The 23,115-nt window shown below is 41.6% G+C and overlaps 1 protein-coding gene across 1 annotated transcript in view; it reads right to left on the bottom strand.

Moving 5' to 3' along the window:
- Positions 1-23,115, bottom strand: part of CHCHD3 (coiled-coil-helix-coiled-coil-helix domain containing 3) — a 238,911-nt gene that overhangs the window by 156,391 nt on the left and 59,405 nt on the right. Inside the window, exon 4 of the mRNA XM_056573182.1 lies at positions 7,089-7,233. Coding sequence (XP_056429157.1) covers positions 7,089-7,233 — 145 coding nt within the window. The remainder of the gene's footprint in view (positions 1-7,088; positions 7,234-23,115) is intronic.

The raw sequence follows: 23,115 nt of genomic DNA, 5'->3' as shown, positions 1-23,115 counted from the left end.
GTTGCTGGGTGGGGCTGGAGAAGACCCAGCAGTCATGGTAAACATTGGCACCAATGACAAACTAAGAGGTAAGTGGAGTGTCCTTAAAAATTATTTCAGGGACTTAGGCCACAAGCTTAAGGCAAGGACCTCCAAGGTAATATATTCTGAAATATTACCTGTACCCCCAGCTAAACCAGAGAGGCAGCAGGAGATTAGGGAGGTAAACAAGTGGCTCGGAAGCTGGTGTTGGAAGGAGGGCTTTGGGTTCATGAAGAACTGGGCCGACATCTCTGTCAGATACTGGCTATACTGTAGGGACGTGCTGCACCTCAATGGGGAGGGTGCAGTTGTGCTTGGGGAAAAGATGGCTAGAAGGGTGAAGGAGTATTTAAACTAGGGACTGGGGGGTGGGAGTCTACAACAGAGGGGGCAGATAGTGTAGATAGAGCAGTGGGAATTATTAATGTACCTGGGAGTGGAGTGGAGGGAGTGGAGCAAATCCCCATAGAAAACCTATTCTGTTATGGACAGTTCCTAAAATGGACAGAGGTGTCATCAGAGAGCACTGTGGTCAGGCAGAAAGGAAGTTAAAAAAGAAAAACACTTCCTGTGGATCATAACAGCAGCTAATAAGTACTGGAAGGATTAAGATTTTTTTTATAGAAGTGATTTCCGAATCTGTTTAACTTTCTGGCACCAGTGAATTAAAAAAAAAAGTTGTTTCCAGTGGAGTACCCCTTTAAGGGGGAAACAAATGACAAAAATAAAGCATTTAAACTACTAAAACAGGACGACAGTGAAGAAACATTAAAAAGGCTAAAGAGAAAAATGTAAAATATGTATATAAAACTGATAAAAGCAGCAAAAATAGAGACAGAAAGACTCCTTGCCAAAGAGAGTAAAACTAACCCCAAAATGCTCTTTATCTATATAAATAGCAAAAAGGTTAAAAATGAAAGTGTAGGCCCTTTAAAAAATTATGAGGAAGAAATTATAGACTGGCATCAGGAAAAAGCAAATATATTAAACAAATTCTTCTCCACTGTATTCACCAAGGAAAATGAAATGCCAGGTGAAATACAGCGAGATAAGGTAAACTCCCCAGCACAGGTCACCTGTCTAATCCAGGAAGAAATACAGTGCCGCCTACAAAAAAATCTAAATAGACAAATCATTAGGTACAGATGGCATTCATCCCAGTGATCTAAAGGAATTAGGTAATGTTATAGACAGACCGTTATTTTTAATATTCAGGGACTCTATAGTAACAGGGACCGTTTTCCAGTACTGGCGCATAGCAAATGTGGTGCCAATATTTAAAAGGGGTCAAAAGGTGTCCCCGGGAATTATAGGCCTGTTAGTTTAACCTTCGTTGTATGCAAATTGTTTGAGGGTTTTCTAAGAGAGGCTATTTTGGAGTATCTTGATAAAAATAAATGTATGACTCCATATCAGCATGGATTTATGAGGGATCGGTCCTATCAAACTAACCTGATCAGCTTTTATGACGCCCCTGGTCCAGTTCCAGACTGGACCAGGGGGCAAACGCTGGATGTCGTATAACTGGATTTTCCAAACCATTTGATACGGTGCCACATAAAAGATTGGTGCATAAAATGAGAAGGATTTGGATGTGGGAGAATGTGTGTAAGTGGGTAAGTAACTGGCTCAGTGATAGGAAACAGAGGGTGGTTATTAATGGTACTTATTCTGATTGGTTGACTGTTACTAGTGGGGTACCACAGGGGTCAGTATTGGGTCCTGTCCTATTTAATATATTCATTAATGACCTTGTAGAGGGGTTGAATAGTAAAGTAGCAATCTTTGCAGATGATACTAAACTCTGTAAAGTGGTCAACACAATAGAGGACTGTGCACTGTTACAAATGGATCTGTCCTTCCCTCTTGCCTAGCAGCCTTCCATCGTCACCTATCTACGCTGCAATTCCAGTGGGGAGGGTGAGCCGGTCTGGGCCGTCCATCTTGACCTGGAGAGCCCTCTTCTCCACTCCAGGCTGGCCCAGGACTAGTGACTGCTGCGCAGGGAAGTCCGTGGGTAGGGTCGCCCCTGACTTCATGGACGTCTGCTGTGCACGGTCGTCCCTGCGCAGCGGAGTCAATGCAGCGTCACTAGTACAGGGTCGGCCGAGAGCGGAGAAGACTGCCCTCCCAGTCAAGATGGACGGCCCGGACTGGCTCACCCTCCCCGCTGGAATTCGGACAGTCCCTGCAGCGTAAATAGGCGACGATGGACAGCCTGGCTGATCCCCTCACCACCCCCACCAGTATGCCTGAAGCGTATTTTTTATTTTCACTCGAGTAAAAGCCGAGGGGGGCGTTTTCAGCATGAAAAATCGTACTGAAAAACTCGGCTTATACTCGATTATATATACAGTATATGGAATACTAGATAGTTTGGCATTAATAATTAGCTTGTGTACTTTAGTATATAACTGTTAAATTTTAAATTACAACATGCTGCAAGTTTAACAGTATATTTCTTTAAATTGAATCTGTTCAGTAGTATAAAATATATACTTTTTACACATTACTATTATTTTTTTTTTTTTCTTTTCATTTTTATTTGACAAACTATGTTATGATATGACATACATGCATTCTCACAATTTTTCCCCGTGGTCTGAATAATTTATCAGATAGCTTTAATATATTCATATTTAAGCCCATAAAAGACTAGAAATAATGCTTGAAATAATTTTCCCTTTCAATAGCTGGTAAGTATACTGTATTCAACTCACTCCCCCTTTTGATTGCTTCTGGTCTTTTGAAGCACGCAAAGCGTGCATGACAAGCAACAACAAAAGAGGAATCACAAAGTTGTCAGGTTTTGTCCTTGTAAATGACATATGACAGATGCAGGCATTGGTTTAAAAGATGTTTCTCTTGACAAGCATCTCAATGTAACACAAGAAAAGACCCCTAGTATTTCACAGCAGGATTTTGTAAATTTAAACTATTTTTCTTGTGTTGATTCTGAAGTATACTGCAATATATATAATATAATGTAGTTGCTTAGTAATTTATAATATTATAGTATGTTTACCGTACTTAGCGAGGCTGCATAAGATCCCCTAAGAAAACATACACAGTATTGTTGTCCAAACCTTTAAAAAAAATTGCTGGCTGCTCAAGATAAAATGAAAAAGTAAGTTATACTTAGCTTCTTAATCCTCATCTTGCCCAGTGCTGCCGTTTTGGTCCTCCCTGTCATGCTTGTTTAAATCACTGCAGGGAGGACTTGACTGTATACCTGTAAATGCCTGGTTTTGTTCTGTATACCACAGAGGCCAGTGATGCGCTGCAGTAGTGATGTCATCACGGCAAAGATTTAAACAAGTCCAGTGGGAAGATCCAAAGCAGAAGGCAAAGATTAAACAGGTGAGTATAGATTTATATTTTATTTTACTATGATCCTAATGCACCTAAGCATTTTTTTCTTTAAATATGACCTGTTGGATATCTCTTGTTCCCATTGAGACCCATACACATTGTTTGACACTTGCTGATATTTTTTATTTTTCAGAAGGAGCTTTAGAATGTTTGCCTCTTTGTTTCTTCTGGCGTTTTTTTCTTCTTTGTGGGTGTTCCTACTTTTTTTGTCTACATGTTATTTGGCCTTCTCTTGGGGTATATTTTCTTTTCAAAGACTTTGGATAGGGGATAGCATGTACAGGGGGCGGAGAAACTCTTTAAAATCTTAATCAAAAAGACAGTTTAACCCCTTGGGGACTCAGGATTTTTCTGTTTTTGCATTTCCGTTTTTTCCTCGTCACCTTTGAAAAATCATAATCCTTTTAATTATGCACCTACAGGCCCAAATGATGGCTTATTTTTTGTGCCACCAATTCTACTTTGTATTGACATCAGTCATTATACCCAAAAATCTACGGTGAAACCACCCAAAAAAATCATTGTGCGACGAAATTGAGGAAAAAACACCATTTTGTAACGTTTGGGGGCTTCTGTTTCTACGCAGTAAATTTTCGGTAAAAATTACCTTATCTTTATTCTGTGGGTCCATACAATTAAAATGATATCCTACTTATATAGGTTATGTAGTAAAATCATAACTACATGCAGGAAAATGTATACGTTTACAATACTCTTCTTCTGACCCCTATAACTTTTTAATTTTCCTGCGTACGGGGCAGTATGAAGGCTCATTTTTGCGCCGTGATCTGAAGTTTTTATCGGTACCATTTTTGTTTTTATCTGACTTTTTGATCGCTTTTTATAAAAACTTTTATGGTATAAAAAGTGACCAAAAATACGCTATTTTGGACTTTGGAAATTTTTTGGCGTGTACGCCACTGACTGCGCAGTTTAATTAACTATATATTTTTATAGTTCGGACATTTACGTACGCAGCAATACCACATATGTTTATATTTATTTTTACTTAATTTTTTTTTTTAAATGGGGGGTTGATTTGAACTTTTATTAGGGAAGGTGTTAAATCACATTTATTAACTTTTCTTTACACTTTTTCTTTTGCAATGTTATAGCCCTCATAGGGGGCTATAACATGCAGTACATTGAATGCCAGCAATGTTCAATGCCATTGCATTGCAATGATCAGTGTTATTGGCGGTTGATTGCTTAAGCCTGCATTTCAGGCTTGGAGCAATCAATCGCAGATAGGACGGTGAATGCCACGTATAAAGGCTTAATAGCGCGAGTCACAGCGATCGGTGACGCGCGCTATTAGCCCCGGCGACAGACGCCGGGACCGACCCAATATTATCGTGGAAGCAGGACCAGGACGTACAGGTACGCCCTGAGTGCCCAAGGGGTTAAAAAAAAATATATCACCTTGTTTACTTGGTTGCCCTGATTTAAACTGTATTTTTACTTACTGGCTGTTATATGGGGTGTATTTGAATATAAAGCTACTTATCACATCCCCCTTAACCTTGGATAAAGTCCCTGCTTATCTCCCAATTCTCCATCCCGGGAACCAAAGAGTGTTGCTAAAATGTAAAATACACTTTTGAAATGAGGGTGTGCGAGGCTACAAAACTGTTATAACATACTCCTTTTTTTGGACTGACACAAGGTCTTATTTAAGGACAATGTAGTCTTAAGAGAGGTCATCCAGGATTAGTAAATAGAGTTTAAAAGAGTTCCATACCTGTCCTCAGGTTGTGTGGTATTGCAGCTTCGTTCCATTGGAGTGAATGGAGGCAAGTAGTAATACCACACACGCAAATTACTCTTTATATTCTTGGATAACGGATAACCCCTTTAACCCCCTAAGGACACAAGAATTTTTCCTTTTTGCACTTTCGTTTTTTCCTTCTCACTTTCTAAAAGCTCATTCATATGAGGGCTTGTTTTTTTGTGTCACCAGTTGTACTTTGCAAGGACATAACTCATTTTACCACAAAATCTATGGCGAAACAAAAAAATATATATATATTTGTGGGGCGAAATTGAAAAACACCTGCCACTTTGTAAATTTTGGGGGCATGTAGGGCACTTTCCTGTAAAAATGGCACACTATCTTTATTCTGTTGGTGCATACGATTACAACAATACACAATTTATATAGGTTTTATTTTATTTTTACTACTTATTATAACTTCTTGAACAAAAATGAGTATGCTTAAAATTGTCTTATTCTGATTCCTATAACTTTAAATTTTTTCCGTATACGGGGATGCGTAAGGGCTCATTTTATATTTATTTATTTATATTTATACACTATTTTTTAGTCCCCATATCACATGCAGTCCTTAAAATTCATACACTGAACAATGCTATCTCAAAGCACAGAATTGAGCAATGTTATCAGCGCTCCTTTGCTCAAGCCTGCCCTGACTTCCAGGAGCACAGAACCACCAACTAAGCAGCAGGAAGCAAGTTAGAAACTTCTCTCCATCCTAAAAGCTGATCTGGACTAGGGATCAACAAAAATCGATATTTTAGGGCCGATACGATAATCTGCAACCTTTCAGGCCAATAGCCGATAACTTATACCGATATTCCGGTATAAGTTATTGGCTACTCCCTCCGCGGGCGCTTTAAATCAATGAACTGCAGCTGCTTTTGCGGGGCAAGAGTCCGCCAACGCCGCCCGCTTCTCTCCCCCTGCCTATCTTGGGGTCCACCCTAGTCAAGCCACCAACGCTGCCCCATTGCCTCCCCCATCCCCTGTTTTACAATTACCTGTTCCCGGGGCCTGGGTCCGTGCGACTTGGCTCGGGCAGTGTCCTGAGCTGTCACTATGCGCACTGACGGTGACGTCACGTTGAGGATGCCACTCGTCATTGCGCTGCACAGCGCAGGACGCCACAGGAGCCAGAAGTAGCGCGGATCCCGGGGACAGGTAATTATAAAACCGGGGATGCGGGAGGCAATGGGGCAGCGGTGGTGGCAGCGGTGGTCTCTGGACAGGGAGGCGTGGCATTATCGGCAAGGTAATTGCCGATACCGATAATGTGCAAAATCGTGAATATCGGCAGATAATATCTGCCAAACCGATAATCGGTCGATCCCTAATCTGGACCCCAAGCTGTTTAGGGGAGGAGTATCCCTATAAGTCCCTTAGAGAGGACTAAAAGTCTAATTTAAAAAAGTAAAAAAATATATTTTTTTTAATTTAAACTTCAAATCTCTAATTTAAATAAAGAATAAAGCTTTAAAAGTGAAAATTAACATAATTATTGCTACATCTGGGAATATCTAAGGTATAAAATTATTTAATCAATCGATATACCTATTTTTTGTTCTTCCATTTCACAGAGAACAGCCAACATTGTAACAAATAAGGCTACAAAGAACTCTTAAAACCAAATCACAGAGAAGGTTAACCTCTAAAACTTAGCTTTTATTCACACTATGGGAGCCATAATACAAGCTAGTGTGCATCCACCCAACAACTCCGGAGAGAAAGCTGACACAGAGATGAAGCCTACAGGGGGATAACCAAGAGGGGAAAAAATGCCGTATAGAAGTTATATAATGGCCAGAAATAGGGCTACTCTTCAGGAGCACACATAGGACAGCTTATAGTGAATGATACCTAAAATGAGAGTTACACCTAAATAAAGCCCTTTAGGATTAATAACAACGCAAAGACTTACAAAGCTTCTTGCTTTCAGCCGTTCTTCCTCAGAGGCAGCTTTCTCTCGCAGTACGGCCCTTGTAAGCTGTTCAGTAGAGGCTGTTCGTTCCCTCTCCAGAGTTTTTCCTAATTCCTCCTGCATCAACAGTTTACCATGTTCTAATCTGGAAAAAGAAACAGGAACATGATAAATTCACAAAGACATGCTCACTGCTAATTTGAAAGTTTGAAGGATTTTTCTAAGTAAGTCTACATTATCACATATAATCATTTACATTTCTATATAAAAAAAAATGATCTGATCACTGAAATGTATTATAATTAAAATATGCACTGGTTTTATAACAAAGTTTGTAGAGCCTCATTCTAAAATTAAATTCCGGCGTATTTAAAATGGGTACCAAAAAAGAATCTACTGCACAAATATATTTTTGGGGGGGACACATGTAATGAACATAGATGCTGTTAGACTCTATACAAGGAACAGCATTGTAGTCGGCACTGCTGCTTCCTCTCCAAGCACACCTGGGATCCTGAGCAGTATACACAGTCAGTCCAATTGTTACCATGGATAGTGCTCTCTCTTTAAAGTAATAGCATGTGTAGATGCCAAAATTCAAAGAATAAGATGGCACCCTTCCAAACTGTAAGCTGGTCATTATTAGGATAAATCCGGTTATAGACAACACATGGCCGACGGGACGTTTCTCGCCGCACACGGCGCTTAGTCGTGACCTCTGATGTTTGTCCTAACCTCTTCCTTATATACAAAAACTTTATTAGTATAACACCTTTAAAAACAACTTGATATATGAAACAAAACATAATACACCATAAAAACAGTAATTGGGGTTGTTTTCACATACTGAATTCAGGTGGCATATCTTCATAATCGCGTAACACTATTCTTTCCCAAGCATTGCCATACGCTGCTCAGTTTGGGAAAGAGTTAACCAGCTCTTAATAAGCAAGGGCGCTCGGGTCTCCCTGCTCGTTCAGACCGAGTGGTCCCAGTGCCTCTGTCCTGAGTATTAATTCTGTTTCCTTCTGCAATAATCGCTTGTGCCTATTCCCTCCACCTGCTTGTATCTTTACAACTGCAAAAGAATCCACAAGATCCACCCAGAAATGCATTGCAGTCTATGAGGGCAGCAATGCAGTCTGCTTGGTCCCAACGCCACCGGCTCGATCTCCGGCAGAAATTCTGCCCAGAAATTCTGCAGTGTGAACCCAGCCTTATAGTTTTTCCGATGTAATAACGTCGGCATGTACAAGTTAAAGCGTAGACCACATATTTTATTCTCAGTGTGGAAAATAAAGGTAAACCGCTAATTTCGTTCCGCAGGACCAAAAACATACGGGATATCCTGGTTAAAGGGCAATTAAAAAACCACCAAGAGAATTGGATAGAAAAACAACTTCCTCAGGGAAATCACAAGTGCGGTCAATGTAATTTATGTAATTAGGTTTCCGATGTAAAGCAAGCCCGTCTGGGTATGCATTATATAAATATTCATGATTTCATCACACGTAAAACAAAATATGTGGTCTACGCTTTAACTTGTACATGCAGACGTTATTACATCGGAAAAACTGTAAGACCTCTACATATGCACATCCGCAAACACTTCAGATCCTTACAAACAGGACGGGGATGTCCGCACGTGATTGAACATATGAAGACTGTCCATACCAATAAAAAAGAAGATTTATGTTTCCTAGGACTTGCAGTTGTAAAGATACAAGCAGGTGGAGGGGATAGGCACAAGCGATTATTGAAGAAGGAAATAGAATTAACACTCAGGACAGAGGCACTGGGACCGCTCGGTCTCTACGAGTTTCTTTGCTCATTAACAGCTGGTGCATGATTCCCTTACTGAGCAGCGTATGGCAACGCTCGGGAAAGATTGGTGTTTTGCGATTATAAAGGTATGTTGCAATATAGAAATTACTTACCACCTGAATTATCAGTATGTGCAAACAACCCCAATTACGGTTTTTATGGTGTATTATGTTTTGTTTCATATATCAAGTTGTTTTTGAAGGTGTTATACTAAAAGTTTTTGTATATAACTGATGGGTTAGGACAAACGTCAGAGTTCACGACTAGGCGCCCTGTGCGGCGAGAAACGGCCCTTCGGCCATGTGTTGTCTATAACCAGGTTTTACCAATGAGGCTAAGATATAAAACTTAACTTTTACTGAGGTAATAGATAAAAGACAAAAATTAGAGTACACAAAACTAACAAAACTGATAGGGGTAAGGGAAAGGGGTACAGGTGATGCCCTAACCTAATGTCCCTATTATTCCCTTAGGCTGCTTTCACACCATAAAATTCATCCGTTAAAAGATCCGTTATAAACGTCTGTTAGAAAAGCTTTAAAAAAGGATGTTAAAGGTCCGTTACAAAATCCCATTAAAGTCTATGGGATTTTTTGATTATCCGTTATGACTTGTTATAACTAATGGACATTAGTTGTGACGGAAGAATTAACGGAACATGCACTAATTTTTCATCAGTCACAAGAAACGGATACATTAACGGCCGTTATTTTTAACAATGAAGTCTATGGCAAATGGATGAGCCTTTATGTCATCCGTTTGCACCTGGTTTATAATATCCGTTATTACTTCTGAGCATGCTCAGAAGAGGTGACATCAGCAGACTACTGCAGTGCTGAGGGAATACTACTACTCTCATCATGGAACAGACTTGTTTCCATGATGGGAGTAGTAATTCTCTGGCTAAAGGGTCTGCAGACAGCTGGGGGGGCTACATTAGTGTTTGTACTACTACCCCCATCATGGAACAGAGTCTGTTCCATGATGTGGGTTGTAGTACAGGGGCTAAGGGATTGATCGCACCGGGTTTCACTTTTGAGACCCGATGCCATTCAAAGTTATTAAGCAGGGGAGCGGGCAGCATGCTCCCCAACCCTGCGATGTATCGTGTATTTTAACTTTCATATTTGAATCCCCCGCGGGGAGCCCTGTACGGCCGGTACTGAGGAGCCATTCAGGGCTCTGAGCGGGAGATTTAAAAATTAACATTGTGAGTAGCAGGGGGGCCATATCTATATTAAAAGCGCTGTGGGGGGCAAGATATATAGTGCTGCGGGAGGGGGGGGGCAGACATATAGCCTATATATCTAGCCCTCCAGTGCATTTATAATATGCCCCCCTGCAGCGCATTAATAAAGATATGACCTCCGCCGGCTCATTTATACATACATACCCCCTGCCGGCGCATTAATAAATATATACCCCCGCCCACGCATTAATGAATATATACCCCCCCGCAGCGCATGTAGAATGTACCTTCGCAGCGCATCTATATACATATGCCATTGCAGCGCTATATGTGAAAAGCATTCTAGCAGCAGCTTCGGCCGGCCCGATGCTGCTGATAGAAATACTTTTCATACATAGTGCTCTGGAGGCATATGTATATAGATGCGCTGGGGTGGGCAGGGGGATGCTATATGTCTACCCCCCCAGCTCATCTATATACATATACCCCTGCAGCACTATGAATGAAAAGTATATCTATTAGCAGTGCATAGTGCCAGCAGCTGGCTCCTCAGTACCGGCCATTCATGGCTCCCCGCGGGGGATTCAAAAATGAAAGTTAAAACACACTGATACATCGCAGGGTTGCGGAGCTTAATAACTTCCGATCGTATCGGGTCTAAGAAATAAAACCCCATGCGATCAATCAGACTCTGTTCCATGATGGGGGTTGTAGTACAAACACTAATTTAGCCTCCCCAGCTGTCTACAGACTCACGCAGCCGGAGAATTACTACTCCCATCTTGATGGGAGTAGTAGTAGTCCCGGCTGTGGGAGTCTGTAGGCAGACAGACTCCCAGTTATTTTATCTGTTACCAGTTATTTCATCCATTATTATACATCCGTTTTTACAACTAAAACGGATATTCAATAACGGAAGAATGCTCATAGTGTGAAAGGAGCCTTACCCCTATCAGTTTTGTGTACCCTAATTTTCATCTTTTATCTATTACCTCAGTAAAAGTTAAGTTTTATATCTTAGCCATATTGGTGGTTTTCAGTTGCTACAAATAAATATAATTTTCACCAAAGGTTCTATATATCAAAGTGGGTTCTGGTTACCTTATCGTTTGCCAGAAGTAGGTCACTATAACCAGTGCCATTTTATTCTTTGGATTTTGATATAGATGCGGTGAGAACCTGGTTTTAATGTGGGTGTCTGATCTGCCCCTGTCTATAACCAGCTTTGATGTCCTGCATTGTTGTCCAGGAAATGCTCTTAATTCTATATGCAAATGATTTCTTTGGTGCATTGGGGGTATGTTTGGAGCACTGCTATACCTGCCTGGGCACCTCCTATAGCCAAGCCTGACCTGAAAGAACTACAAGAAGGAGATGGAGGGGATCTAAAAAAAAAAAATTTATAAAAAATCTTTACAACTCATCAAGTTACTAAAGGTGGTGTCATTACACAGTTTGAATTCGCCAAAACCAGTGGTAGACTTCCTTTAATCCATTAACCACAAATGACTGCCCAGGGTACCTACAAGATTGGTGCAGGATAGCAGCTGTAACACATAGCAGGGATTCTGCCTCAAATGCCACTATCATTAATAACACATATCTTTCTCTGTAGTATACAGCATATTGGTACTGGAAGGATTAAGATTTTTCAATAGAAGTAATTTACAAATCTGTATAAAACTTTCTGGCACCATTTGATTTAAAATAAATAGTTTTCCACCGAATTCTCCCTTCGAGTCCCCAAGTGGGCCAAAAAAATTAAAAATAAAAGTTATGTTCTGTAAAGTCTTATTGAATAATCCTCCTCCCCCCCCCCCATAGGGGGCTATAACACTGCACACAATGATCTTTTACATTGATCAATGCTATCCCATAGGAGAACATTGATCTGCCGCAGTGGTCCCAAACAGCCCACTGAGTTAGCTGGGAGTAGTTTACTTTTACTTTAGACACGGGATCAACTTTGAACGACGCATCTAAAGGGTTAATAGCGCAATTAGTGCTGTGTGCTATTAGCCACGGTCCCCGTTGTTAGAGACCCAGCCCAAACCGCTATTACGCGGGGCCACGCAAGCAAGGGAGACACTGATCTTTTACATTGATCATTGCTATCCCATAGGATAACACTGATCGATGATTCTGCTGCTTGACTGCTCATGCCTGGATCTCAGGCATGAAGCAGTCATTCAGCGATCGGACACACGGAGGAAGGTAGGGGCCCTCCTTGTGTGCTCCAGCTGTACGGGATGCCGCAATTTCACCGCGGCGGTCCCGAACAGCCCACTGAGCTAGCCGGAAGTAGTATACTTTTACTTTAGACGCAGCGATCAACTTTGAACGCCGCGTCTAAATGGTTAATAGCGCGCGGCACCGCATTATAGCAAGGGAGCAGACTCAGGGTGTACAGGTACGCCCTTAGTCCTTAAGTGGTTAAGGACCAGGCCAATTTTCGTTTCTTTGTACTTTCATTTTTTTGCTCCTCTCTTTCTAAAAAATCATACCACTTTTAATTTTGCACCTACAGACGCATATAAGGGCTTGTTTTTTGTGCCACCGATTGTATTTTGTAATGGCATCAATCATTTAATAACAAAATCTACTGCAAAAAATATATTTGTGGGGTGAAATTGAGAAAAAAAAACGCCATTTTGTAACTTTTAGTGGCTTCCGTTTCTACACATTTTGGTAAAAATGACACCTGATTTTATTCTGTAGGTCCATATGGTTATAAGGATACCCAATTTATGTAGGTTTTTATTTTATTTTACTACTTTAAAAAAAAAAAAACTAACTACATGCACCAAAATTAGTATGTTTAAAATTGTCATCTTCTGACCCCTATAACTTTTTTTTTTTTTTTTCGCATACGGGGATGTATGAGGGCTCATCTTTGTGCCGTGGTCTGTAGTTTTTATGGGTAGCATTTTTGTTTCGATGGGACTTTTTGATAATTTTTTATTAATTTTTTTTTATGGTATATGAAGTGACCAAAAATTCACAATTTTGGACTTATGGTATACGCCATCAACCGTGCGGTTTAGCTAACCTTATATTTTAATAGTTCAGCTATTTACGCACACGGTGGTACAACATAGGATTATTTTTTATTACATTATTTTATTTAAAAAAATGGGAAAAGGGGGTGATTTAAACTTTTAATAGGGAAGGGGTTAATTCACTTTTATTAACCCCTTGCCGCAAGACACCAGGTTTATACGGCACTGCGACACGGGAGGGTTATGAAGCGAGTTCAGCTCCCAGTTATCAGCAGCCAGGACCCGTGGCTAATGCCGGACATCGCCGTTCTGGCAGATGTCCGGGATTAACTTTTTATTCTTTTTCAAAACTTTATTTATACAAGTTTACAATACAAGAAAATCATACAAGACGGGCCTTGCAATACCCTCAATATAAAAGGCAAGTGATACATGGGAAGTGAAAAACAACCGCACCCTTCGGAGCCGCTCCTATATGGGAGTATAAGGGGAGGGGGGGGCAGGGGGAAAAATCAGGGAAGGGGGAGGGCAAATATAAAAACAGACAGTACAACCAATCATAACATATAGTACACCCTAGGCACCTATAGAAAAAGACTAACGATATGCCTAAATACCTAAAATAGTGGTGCATACAATAAGATAAGTGTGAAGCAACACAACTCAAACTGAAAAAAGTATGAGACATCCCTGAAAGGAGAACTCCAGAATATAAAAATTGTCCCCCATACTGCCGGTAGTAAAAAAAAATAAAGATGTACATACCTTCCTTCAATCCCCCGGGGCCTCCGGTAACCGGCTCCGGTCTCCGCCACGATCCTTTTCCTGGTTGCCGGTGGTCGGCGTGTCATACTGCACTCAGCCAATCACCAGCTGCAGTGAAGTCCCCACTCGGCCGGCGATAGGCTGAGCGGCAGTGTGAGAATGCTTCAGGACACACAATTCTTCATTACACCGACACTTGCTGCCGGGGCCGAAAACCTCACACTGCCGCTCAGCGTATCGCCGGCCGAGTCGGGACTTCGCTGCAGCCGGTGATTGGCTGAGCGCAGTTTGACTCGCCGACCACCAGCTAAAGGGAAGAGGATCGTGGCAGAGACCGGAGCCGGTTACCGGAGGAGCTGAGGAAGGTATGTACATCTTAATTTTTTTACTGCTGGCAGTATGGGGGACAATTTTTATAATCTGGAGTTCTCCTTTAAGACAAGAAATACTAATAAGGCTCAAGTCTAAGAGGAGGTATTAGAGGGCAACAAGCGGCCTCCTCAATCGAGCCCAGAATTTAGCCAGTAGCCCCAGTTTCGAAGAAAGTTTATTTCTTTGTAGCGGCATCGTGCCATAAGCTTCTCCATTGTGCACAAATAATGGACTTTAGCAATTAGAGCAGGAATACATGGAATGTCCCTTGATTTCCATAAGGAATCCCAGGACCTTGGTAAGTGGGTTGAGCACCACACTCCAGAAGGGAGCAAAGGCAGTACATGACCACCACACATGATAGAGGGTCCCTACTCCATCTCCGCATCTCCAGCAAGTAGGGTTCACATCCGTGTATAACTTTCACAAAATGATCAGGGGTATTATACCATCTATACAAAAGCTTCCTAGCCGATTCCACATGGTTAGTACTCTTAGAGAGGGTAAATGGTGCAGAGAATATATACGACTACTGATCCTCACGGATCGGCAGTCCTAAATCCCATTCCCATAGTGCTTTGAAGGGGAGCGTACTAGGGACTAATAACGGTAAGAGATTGCTATCCCACCCTGTACCCCCACTCGTGTAGTAAAATAGGTAGTATACACTCTATCCCCTGAATTTTTGGGCCACGTGTGGTAAGAGAGGAGGTGTCGAAGCTGCAGGAATTTATAAAAATTGTGTGACCGGATTAGGAATTTGGATCTAAGAACATCAAAAGGCAACAACATCCCATCTGCAAAGACGTCCCCCAAACAATTTATACCCAGGGCCAGCCAGTTTGAGAAGGAAACATGGGGCAGTAAAGGATGAAGGACAGGTAAAGGGGTAGATGCAAAGGAAATAGGTGAGAGAAGATTAGAGGACAGAGCAAAGAGCCCCATATCCAGAGTAGTAGAAATAGTAGGACTGAAAGTGGGGTCAGGGGATTTAGTGATTGCTACTTTCCAAAGTAAATGGTTCAGGGAAGGCACCCCTGCTATAGCCATTTCCAGGGGAAGCCATCTGGCATCAGAGTCAGCCCTCCACCACTGTTTAAGACCTACCATATGAGATGCTCTATAATAGGTAAGTAAGTCTGGGCATCCCAAACCACCAAGTCTAGTCGGTAAAAAGAGGACTCTAGCTGAAACTCTAGCCCCCTAGGGGTATTTCTAATATGAAGACCCCTCAAATCCACTTCAAAACTGAACTGGTCCCTGAAAAATTCGGATTTTGAAAATTTTTTGAAAAATTGGAAAATTGCTGCTGAACTTTGAAGCTCTCTGATGTCTTCCAAATGTAAAAAACATGTCAACTTTATGATGCAAATATAAAAGTAGACATACTGTGTATGTGAATCAATATATAATTTATTTGTAATATCCATTTTCCTTACAAGCAGAGAGTTTCAAAGTTAGAAAAATGCTAAATTTTCATTACATTTTGGGATTTTTCACGATGAAAATTTACAACTGTGTTAAAGTAGAATATGTCACGAAAAAACAATCTCGTAATCAGAATAATCGGTAAAAGCATTCCATAGTTATTAATGCATAAAGTGACAATGGTCAGAATTGCAAAAAAGGGCTCAGTCCTTAAGGGGTTAAACACTTCACATTATAAAATGCCTATCTTCATGCAAAGACTCAATATACCGCTAACGGTATATCGACCCAAAGCAAACTAAGACATCAGGGTGAAATCTAAATTGTACCCCATCTAGAACACTCGGTCAGCAACTAGTTTGGTTAATTATGCTGTGCTGGACAGAAGCATATACTAAACCAGTGACTATCTGAAGCAGAAACCTTAGGATAACATGAATAATTTAGCTTCCCATCAGTTCAGCTTCATTGTAGTGCCGGCTATTTACCCAAAGCAATCAGGCTGGGTGCTAAGTGTAACTATATGAAAATGGCAATAATTGCGAAGAAAGTAAATCAGTCAATTTAGAAAAAAAAAAGTGTAATGAAGCACGTTCCCACAGGATTCAATTACTTCTACAATCACAAAGAAAGTCAATATTGTAATTAAAAAGTTCAGTCTTCCTATTCTACACTACGGAAAATCAGGAAATTCACCAGAAGACATCAAGCTGACCACATGAACATGACTGCCATTACAGCTCCGGAGGCTGATTATTAAGCACTGATTATACATACATTTTACAGTACATTTTCAGCATGGTTCAGTGCTTCTCTGTCCACAGAACACAGAACAACAATAGCTTCCAGAAAATAAATAGTTTTTAATAATGGTTCTCAAACAACTGAGGATTGGAGCTCAGTCACTGGAACAGAGGAATGGGAGGGGGGGGAAATGACTTAAAATACCAAATTCTAAATGCAAATCTAGTATCTACGTGAAGAAATTGGAGAGTTTCTATTGTAGCACTGGCTTACCACAATAGAAAATCAACAAGCCCAAGAAAATATGTAGCCTACAGTTTAAGAGACTGATAAAAATAGGATTTTTTTTGCAAATCTGTGAAAATCTCACATTTGCTATACATCAGTACCACAACATGCAGTTTTTCATCAACATTTACATCATTCGGTGGATGTGGAGTGCAATATAATAAAAAAAAAGGACATAAAAAACATGGCTGCATGCTAGGAATATAGGAGATATTTTATACAGCTGTCTATAGTAACATCCTCTTTGTTGCCCATAATACCAATCACAGTTAAGCTTTTATTTTTTTCGATGAATATAAGAAAAGAAAGCTGTGCTGTGATTGGTTACTATTTGCAACAAAGAGAATCTTACTAAAGAGAGCGCAATAAATCTTTATATGGGTCATCCAAGATTAGAAAAAAGAAAGGTCCTTTTTGTTTGGCACTATTGTCTATGTGTCAGTTGGTCTAAGATAAATATATTAAAAGGATACAGCTGTTCTAAAATAAATATATTAAAAGGGATACTCCAGGGAAGTTAAGAAAAACAATAATGCCCCAAATCCACCACAATACCGGTTTTGTGTCCATGTGATTTTGCCAGCTCTTGTGGCCCCTGCTGTCTCCTAAATATACATATTTTTTATGCTTGCAGCCCAAACTAAAACTCCCAGCAGTCAGTGCAGCTCTGTGTAATGGCTACCAGCCAATTGCTTTTGCTATCTGTGTGCATGCTGTGTTGTTGTAAACACAGTGTACAAGTCTTTTCTTTCAAAATAAATCATGATATTCTCTGAATGGCAGCAGTCAGAGACTTCTCCGCTGGCAAAATCCTCACACAGGGAGGGGAGTGGGTGGGGAGGTGAGGCTGTAAAGACAGAAATCACCTGGTGTTTGTCTTCCAGAATAGTAAAACTGCTCTTTACCTTAAAAAAAAGAAATGCACGCTGGTGCGGTTTTCGGCCACCTTAGCTAAATGCTGGCCTATACGTCATTATCAGGCATTAAGTCACTGTATAGGAACAATAACATAAGCTGGTCTAAGCTGCACTTGAACAGACACGTGTCAATCATTGTCATTTTCTGTACTCCAATAACCAGTGCTGCCTTATTGCATTTGATTCTAGCATTGGCATTACTAGGTTATTTCTATAACACCAGGTTCTAATGTGGTGGGCAAGGTTTGAATATGGACTGCAAAAACCACCATTTTGCCAGTAAAAAATAAAAAATAAAATGATCAGCAAAACTGCTAAGGTATACAGCCGACTAACATTTTATAGGAAAACCCCATAGTACAGACTTTTGGGGCCTTTACTTAGCCCCTGGCTGCCATATTATTGGTTTATTCATACGTACATTATTCTGTGCAGATTTCAATGTAAACTGAATGACTGAACACAGCCTGAAATCCTGCGCATCAAATCTGCGCAGAATACTGTACGTGTGAATAGGCCATTAATCCCCACTACCATTCTATCACACTGTGGGGGAAGGAATCAGATGACAGAGAATCACAGCCACCACAGCAGTTGTCAGCTGTAGTAAACAGCCAATCCCCCTCCCCACCTGGAGGTTTGCCCCACCATGTTAATGTGCTGGCTACATTCACACGGGCAGGTTTACAGTGAGTTTCCTGCTTTAAGTTTGAGCTGCAGCAAATTTTTCGCCACAGTGCAAACTCTTAGCAGGAAACTCATCGTAAACCCGCGCCAGTGCGAATGTACCCTAAAAACACTACACTAAACACATAATAAAGGGTAAAACACTACATATACACCCATTACACTTCCCCCCCCCCTCAATAAAAAATGAAAAACTTATCGTACGGCAGTGTTTCCAAAACGTAGCCTCCAGCTGTTGCATAACAACAACTCCCAGCATTTCCGGACAGCCACTAACTGTCCAGGCATGCTGGGAGTTTAGCTACAGCTGGAGGCACTGTGTTTGGGAATCACTGGCATAGAATACCCCTATGTACACCCCTATGCAATCCCTAATTTAGTCCTCAAATGTGCATGGTGCTCTCTCACTTCGGAGCCCTGTCGTATTTCAAGGAAACAGTTTAGAGCCACATATGGGGTGTTTCCGTACTCTGGAGAAATTGCACTACAAATTTTGGGGTCTTTTTCTCCTTTTACCCCTTATGAAGATGAAAAGTTGGGGGGCTACACCAGCCTGTTAGTGTAAAATGTTTTTTACACTAACATGTTGGTGTTGCCCCATACTTTTTATTTTCACAAGCGGTAAAGGGAAAAAAAGACCCCCAAAATTTGTAACTCAATTTCTCCTGAGTACCGAAATACCCCATATGTGGGCGTAAAATGCCCTTACAGGCATAGAGCTTCAAAGTTACAAAAATGCAAAATTTTCAATTTTTTCATCAAATTTTTGAATTTTTCACCAAGAAATGATGCAAGTATTGACAAAAATTTACCATTAACATAAAGTAGAAAATGTCATTAAAAAAAAAAAAATCTCTTTATCAGAATGAAAAGTAAAAGCATCCCAGAGTTATAAAGGGTCACTCACCCTATGGGAGCTATAACACTGCAAAAAAGGTGTTAAAAAAATAAAATAAATAAAAGTTAATAAATGTCATTTAACCCCTTCCCTAATAAAAGTCCAAATCACTCCCCTTTTGCATTGAAAAAAAAACATGTAAATAAAAATAATTCTAAACATATGTGGTATCGCCGCGTGCGTAAATGTCCGAATTATAAAAATATATCATTAATTAAACCGCACGGTCCAAAATAACGTATTTTTGGTCACTTTTTATATCATGAAAAAATGAATAAAAAGGGATCAAAAAGTCTGATCAATACAAAAAAGGTACCGCTAAAAACTTCAGATCACGGCACAAAAGATTAGCCCTCATAGCGCCCCTATACGCGGTAAAATAAAGTTATAGGGGTCAGAAGATGACAATTTTAAAACGTATACATTTTCCTGCATGTAGTTATGATTTTTTCCAGAAGTACGACAAAATCAAACCTATATAAGTAGGGTATAATTTTAATCGTATGGACCAACAGAATAAAGATACTGGCCCTCATTTATTAAAGGAGAACCGACGTTTTTTCTCGGTTATTGCGCCCAAAATTTGGTCGCATCCTGCGTGCGACCAAATCTGCGCCCAAAATTTAGGCGCACAACCTACATTTTCAAAAACACTCGGAGATTTTAATTTAACCTACAAAATGGGCGTGGTTTATTCAAAAATGGCCGTTAACCCGACAAAATGGAAAAATCACTCAGAGTAATTGTGAAATCACTCTGAAAAAAGTGTGATTTCTCAACTGTTTTTGAGGAAGGGACAGCTGACCATTGTGGTTCATTATTAAATTACTAGTTTTATACTTTAAAAGCATTTTTAGCCCCTCAATGCTTTTATGATTAAATTATGTAATGGATTTTTTTAATTCATAGATATATATTAGGGATCGACCGATTATTGGTATGGCCGATAATCATGATTTTGGGCATTTTCGGTATCGGCAATTACCTTGCAGATAAGCCGATAATGCCCCGCCCCCCGCACCGCGACCGCAACCAAACCCCCACCCCCCGACCCGCCGCACCGCAACCGCCCCCCCCAACCCACCACACCGCGTCGCACCCCCCACTGTAGTGCTGGGCGGTATACCGGTAGGAACTGGATACCGTTTTTTTTTCTCCCACGGTATGGATTTTTGCCCATACCGCTATACCGATCGGGCCCCTCATCCACCCTCTGAGTCAATAAAAAAAAATTTAACTTACCCGTAATGGGGGTGGTCCGGGCCATCCATCCTTCCTGTAGTGTCCGGCAGCATTCCGGGTGGAGGGTGAACCGGTCCGGGCTGTCCTTCCCCGGGGGTCATCTTCTCCACTCCGGGCAGGCTCCGGCCTAGTACGCTGCATAGACGCCGCTACGCCGTGACGTCAGGTACGTCACTCGCAGCGGCGTCTATGCTGCGTTACTAGGCCGGAGCCCGCCCGGAGTGGAGAAGATGACCCCCGGAAAAGAAGGACAGCCCGGACCGGTTCACCCTCCACCCAAAATGCCGCTGGACACTACAGGAAGGAAGGATGGCCCTGACCACCCTGACATGTAGGGGGGAGAGAAGCGGGTGGTGGCGGCGGCAGCCTATGGCACCGCAAAATCCACTGCAGTGCATTGATTTAAAGCGCCCGCTTTAAATCAATGATCTGCAGCGGTGTCACGGGGGGATAAATAGCCGATAACTTATACCGGAATATCGGTATAAGTTATCGGCTATCGGCCCTAACCTCCACCGATTATCGGTATCGGCCCTAAAAAACTATATTGGTCGATCCCTAATATATATATATATATATATATATTTTTTTTTTTATTTTTTTTTTAAATATATAGATTTAAAAAAAAAAAAACTTTTGGGTTGTTAACCCATTAACAATCATGAATGTAAAGTTACATCCTTGTTCAGAGTAACTTTACTTTATTGATTTGGTTTAATTTTTATTTTTCCCGTGCAACAAAATTTAATATCGTGCAACAAAAAAAACGACACATGCGACAGATAAGTAAATCACAAGGAAAAAAAAGACCTAACCGACACTCCAGTCTTTGTAAATGAGGGCCACTGTGTCATTTTTACCGAATAATTTACTGCGTAGAAACGGAATACCCCCAAAAGTTAAAAAATTTCATTTTTTCTTCAATTTCGTCGCACAGTGATTTTTTTTCCCGTTTTGCCGTAAATTTGGGGGTAAAATGACTGGTGTCACTGCAAAGTAGAATTGGCGGCGCAAGTAATAAGCCATGATATGGATTTTTAGGTGCAAAATTTAAAGGGTTATGATTTTTAAAAAGGAAGAAAAAATGAAAGGGCAAAAATGGAAAAACCCGTGGTCCTTAAGGGGTTAAAATAAACATTTTACAAAACTTATCGGAGACTGGGGAATACCTCTACCATGGGGGCCAAGTAAGGACCCTGGGGCTGTCTGCTCCCTTAGCCTTCTGGTAGGGTACAGTTAGTGTAACCCTAACAGCCGGCTCTGTCAAGAGACACAGATTATTATGTTTTACCATACAGAAATATGACAGTACAGTCATGGCCATAAATGTTGGTACCCATGAAATCTTTCAAGAAAATTACCGTATATACTCGAGTATAAGCCGACCCGAGTATAAGCCGAGACCCCTAATTTCACCCCAAAATCCCAGGAAAAGTTATTGACTCGAGTATAAGCCTAGGGTGGGAAATACATCATCCCCCCCTGTCATCATCCAGACCCGTCATTAACATCCTCATCATCATCCCCTTGTCATCATCCCACACATCCCCCCTTCATCATCCCCTTATCATCCCACACATCCCCCCTTCATCATCCCCTTATCATCCCACACATCCCCCCTTCATCATCCCCTTATCATCCCGCACATCCCCCCTTCATCATCCCCTTATCATCCCACACATCCCCCCTTCATCATCCCCTTATCATCCCACACATCCCCCCTTCATCATCCCCTTATCATCCCACACATCCCCCCTTCATCATCCCCTTGTCATCATTCGCCCTCAGTGGTCTTCAACCTGCGGACCTCCAGAGGTTTCAAAACTACAACTCCCAGCAAGCCCGGGCAGCCATCGGCTGTCCGGGTTTGCTGGGAGTTGTAGTTTTGAAACCTCCGGAGGTCCGCAGGTTGAAGACCACTGCGGCCTTCGACATCATCCAGCCCCCTCTCACCCCCCTTTAGTTCTGAGTACTCACCTCCGCTCGGCGCTGGTCCGGTCCTGCAGGGCTGTCCGGAGAGGAGGTGGTCCGGTGAGGAGGTGGTCCGGGCTGCTATCTTCACCGGGGGCGCCTCTTCTCCGCGCTTCCGGCCCGGAATAGAGGCATTGCCTTGACGACGACGCAGAAGTACGTTGGCAATGAACGCACCTCTGCGTCGTTGTCTAGGCAACGTGACTATTCTGAGGCCCGGCCCGAAGCGCTTAGAAGAGGCCTCCCCGGTGAAAATAGCAGCCCGGACCACCTCCTCACCGGACAGCCCTGCAGCACCGGACCAGCGCCGAGCGGAGGTGAGTAGTCAGAACTAAAGGGGGGTGAGAGTGGGCTGGATGATGTCGAAGGCCGCAGTGGTCTTCAACCTGCGGACCTCCGGAGGTTTCAAAACTACAACTCCCAGCAAGCCCGGACAGCCGATGGCTGTCCGGGCTTGCTGGGAGTTGTAGTTTTGAAACCTCTGGAGGTCCGCAGGTTGAAGACCACTGCGGGTGGGGGAGTTCACTCGAGTATAAGCCGAGGGGGGTGTTTTCAGCACGAAAAATCGTGCTGAAAAACTCGGCTTATACTCGAGTATATACGGTAAGTATTTCTCACAGAAAAGGACTGAAGTAACACATGTTTTGCTATACATCTGTTTATTCCCTTTGTGTGTATTGGAACTAAACCAAAAAAGGGAGGG

Source organism: Hyla sarda, chromosome 4 (assembly GCF_029499605.1).
Source record: "Hyla sarda isolate aHylSar1 chromosome 4, aHylSar1.hap1, whole genome shotgun sequence".
Taxonomy (NCBI): domain Eukaryota; kingdom Metazoa; phylum Chordata; class Amphibia; order Anura; family Hylidae; genus Hyla; species Hyla sarda.
Note: the sequence above shows the minus strand (reverse complement) of the source record. Positions and strands in the feature narration are given on the sequence as shown.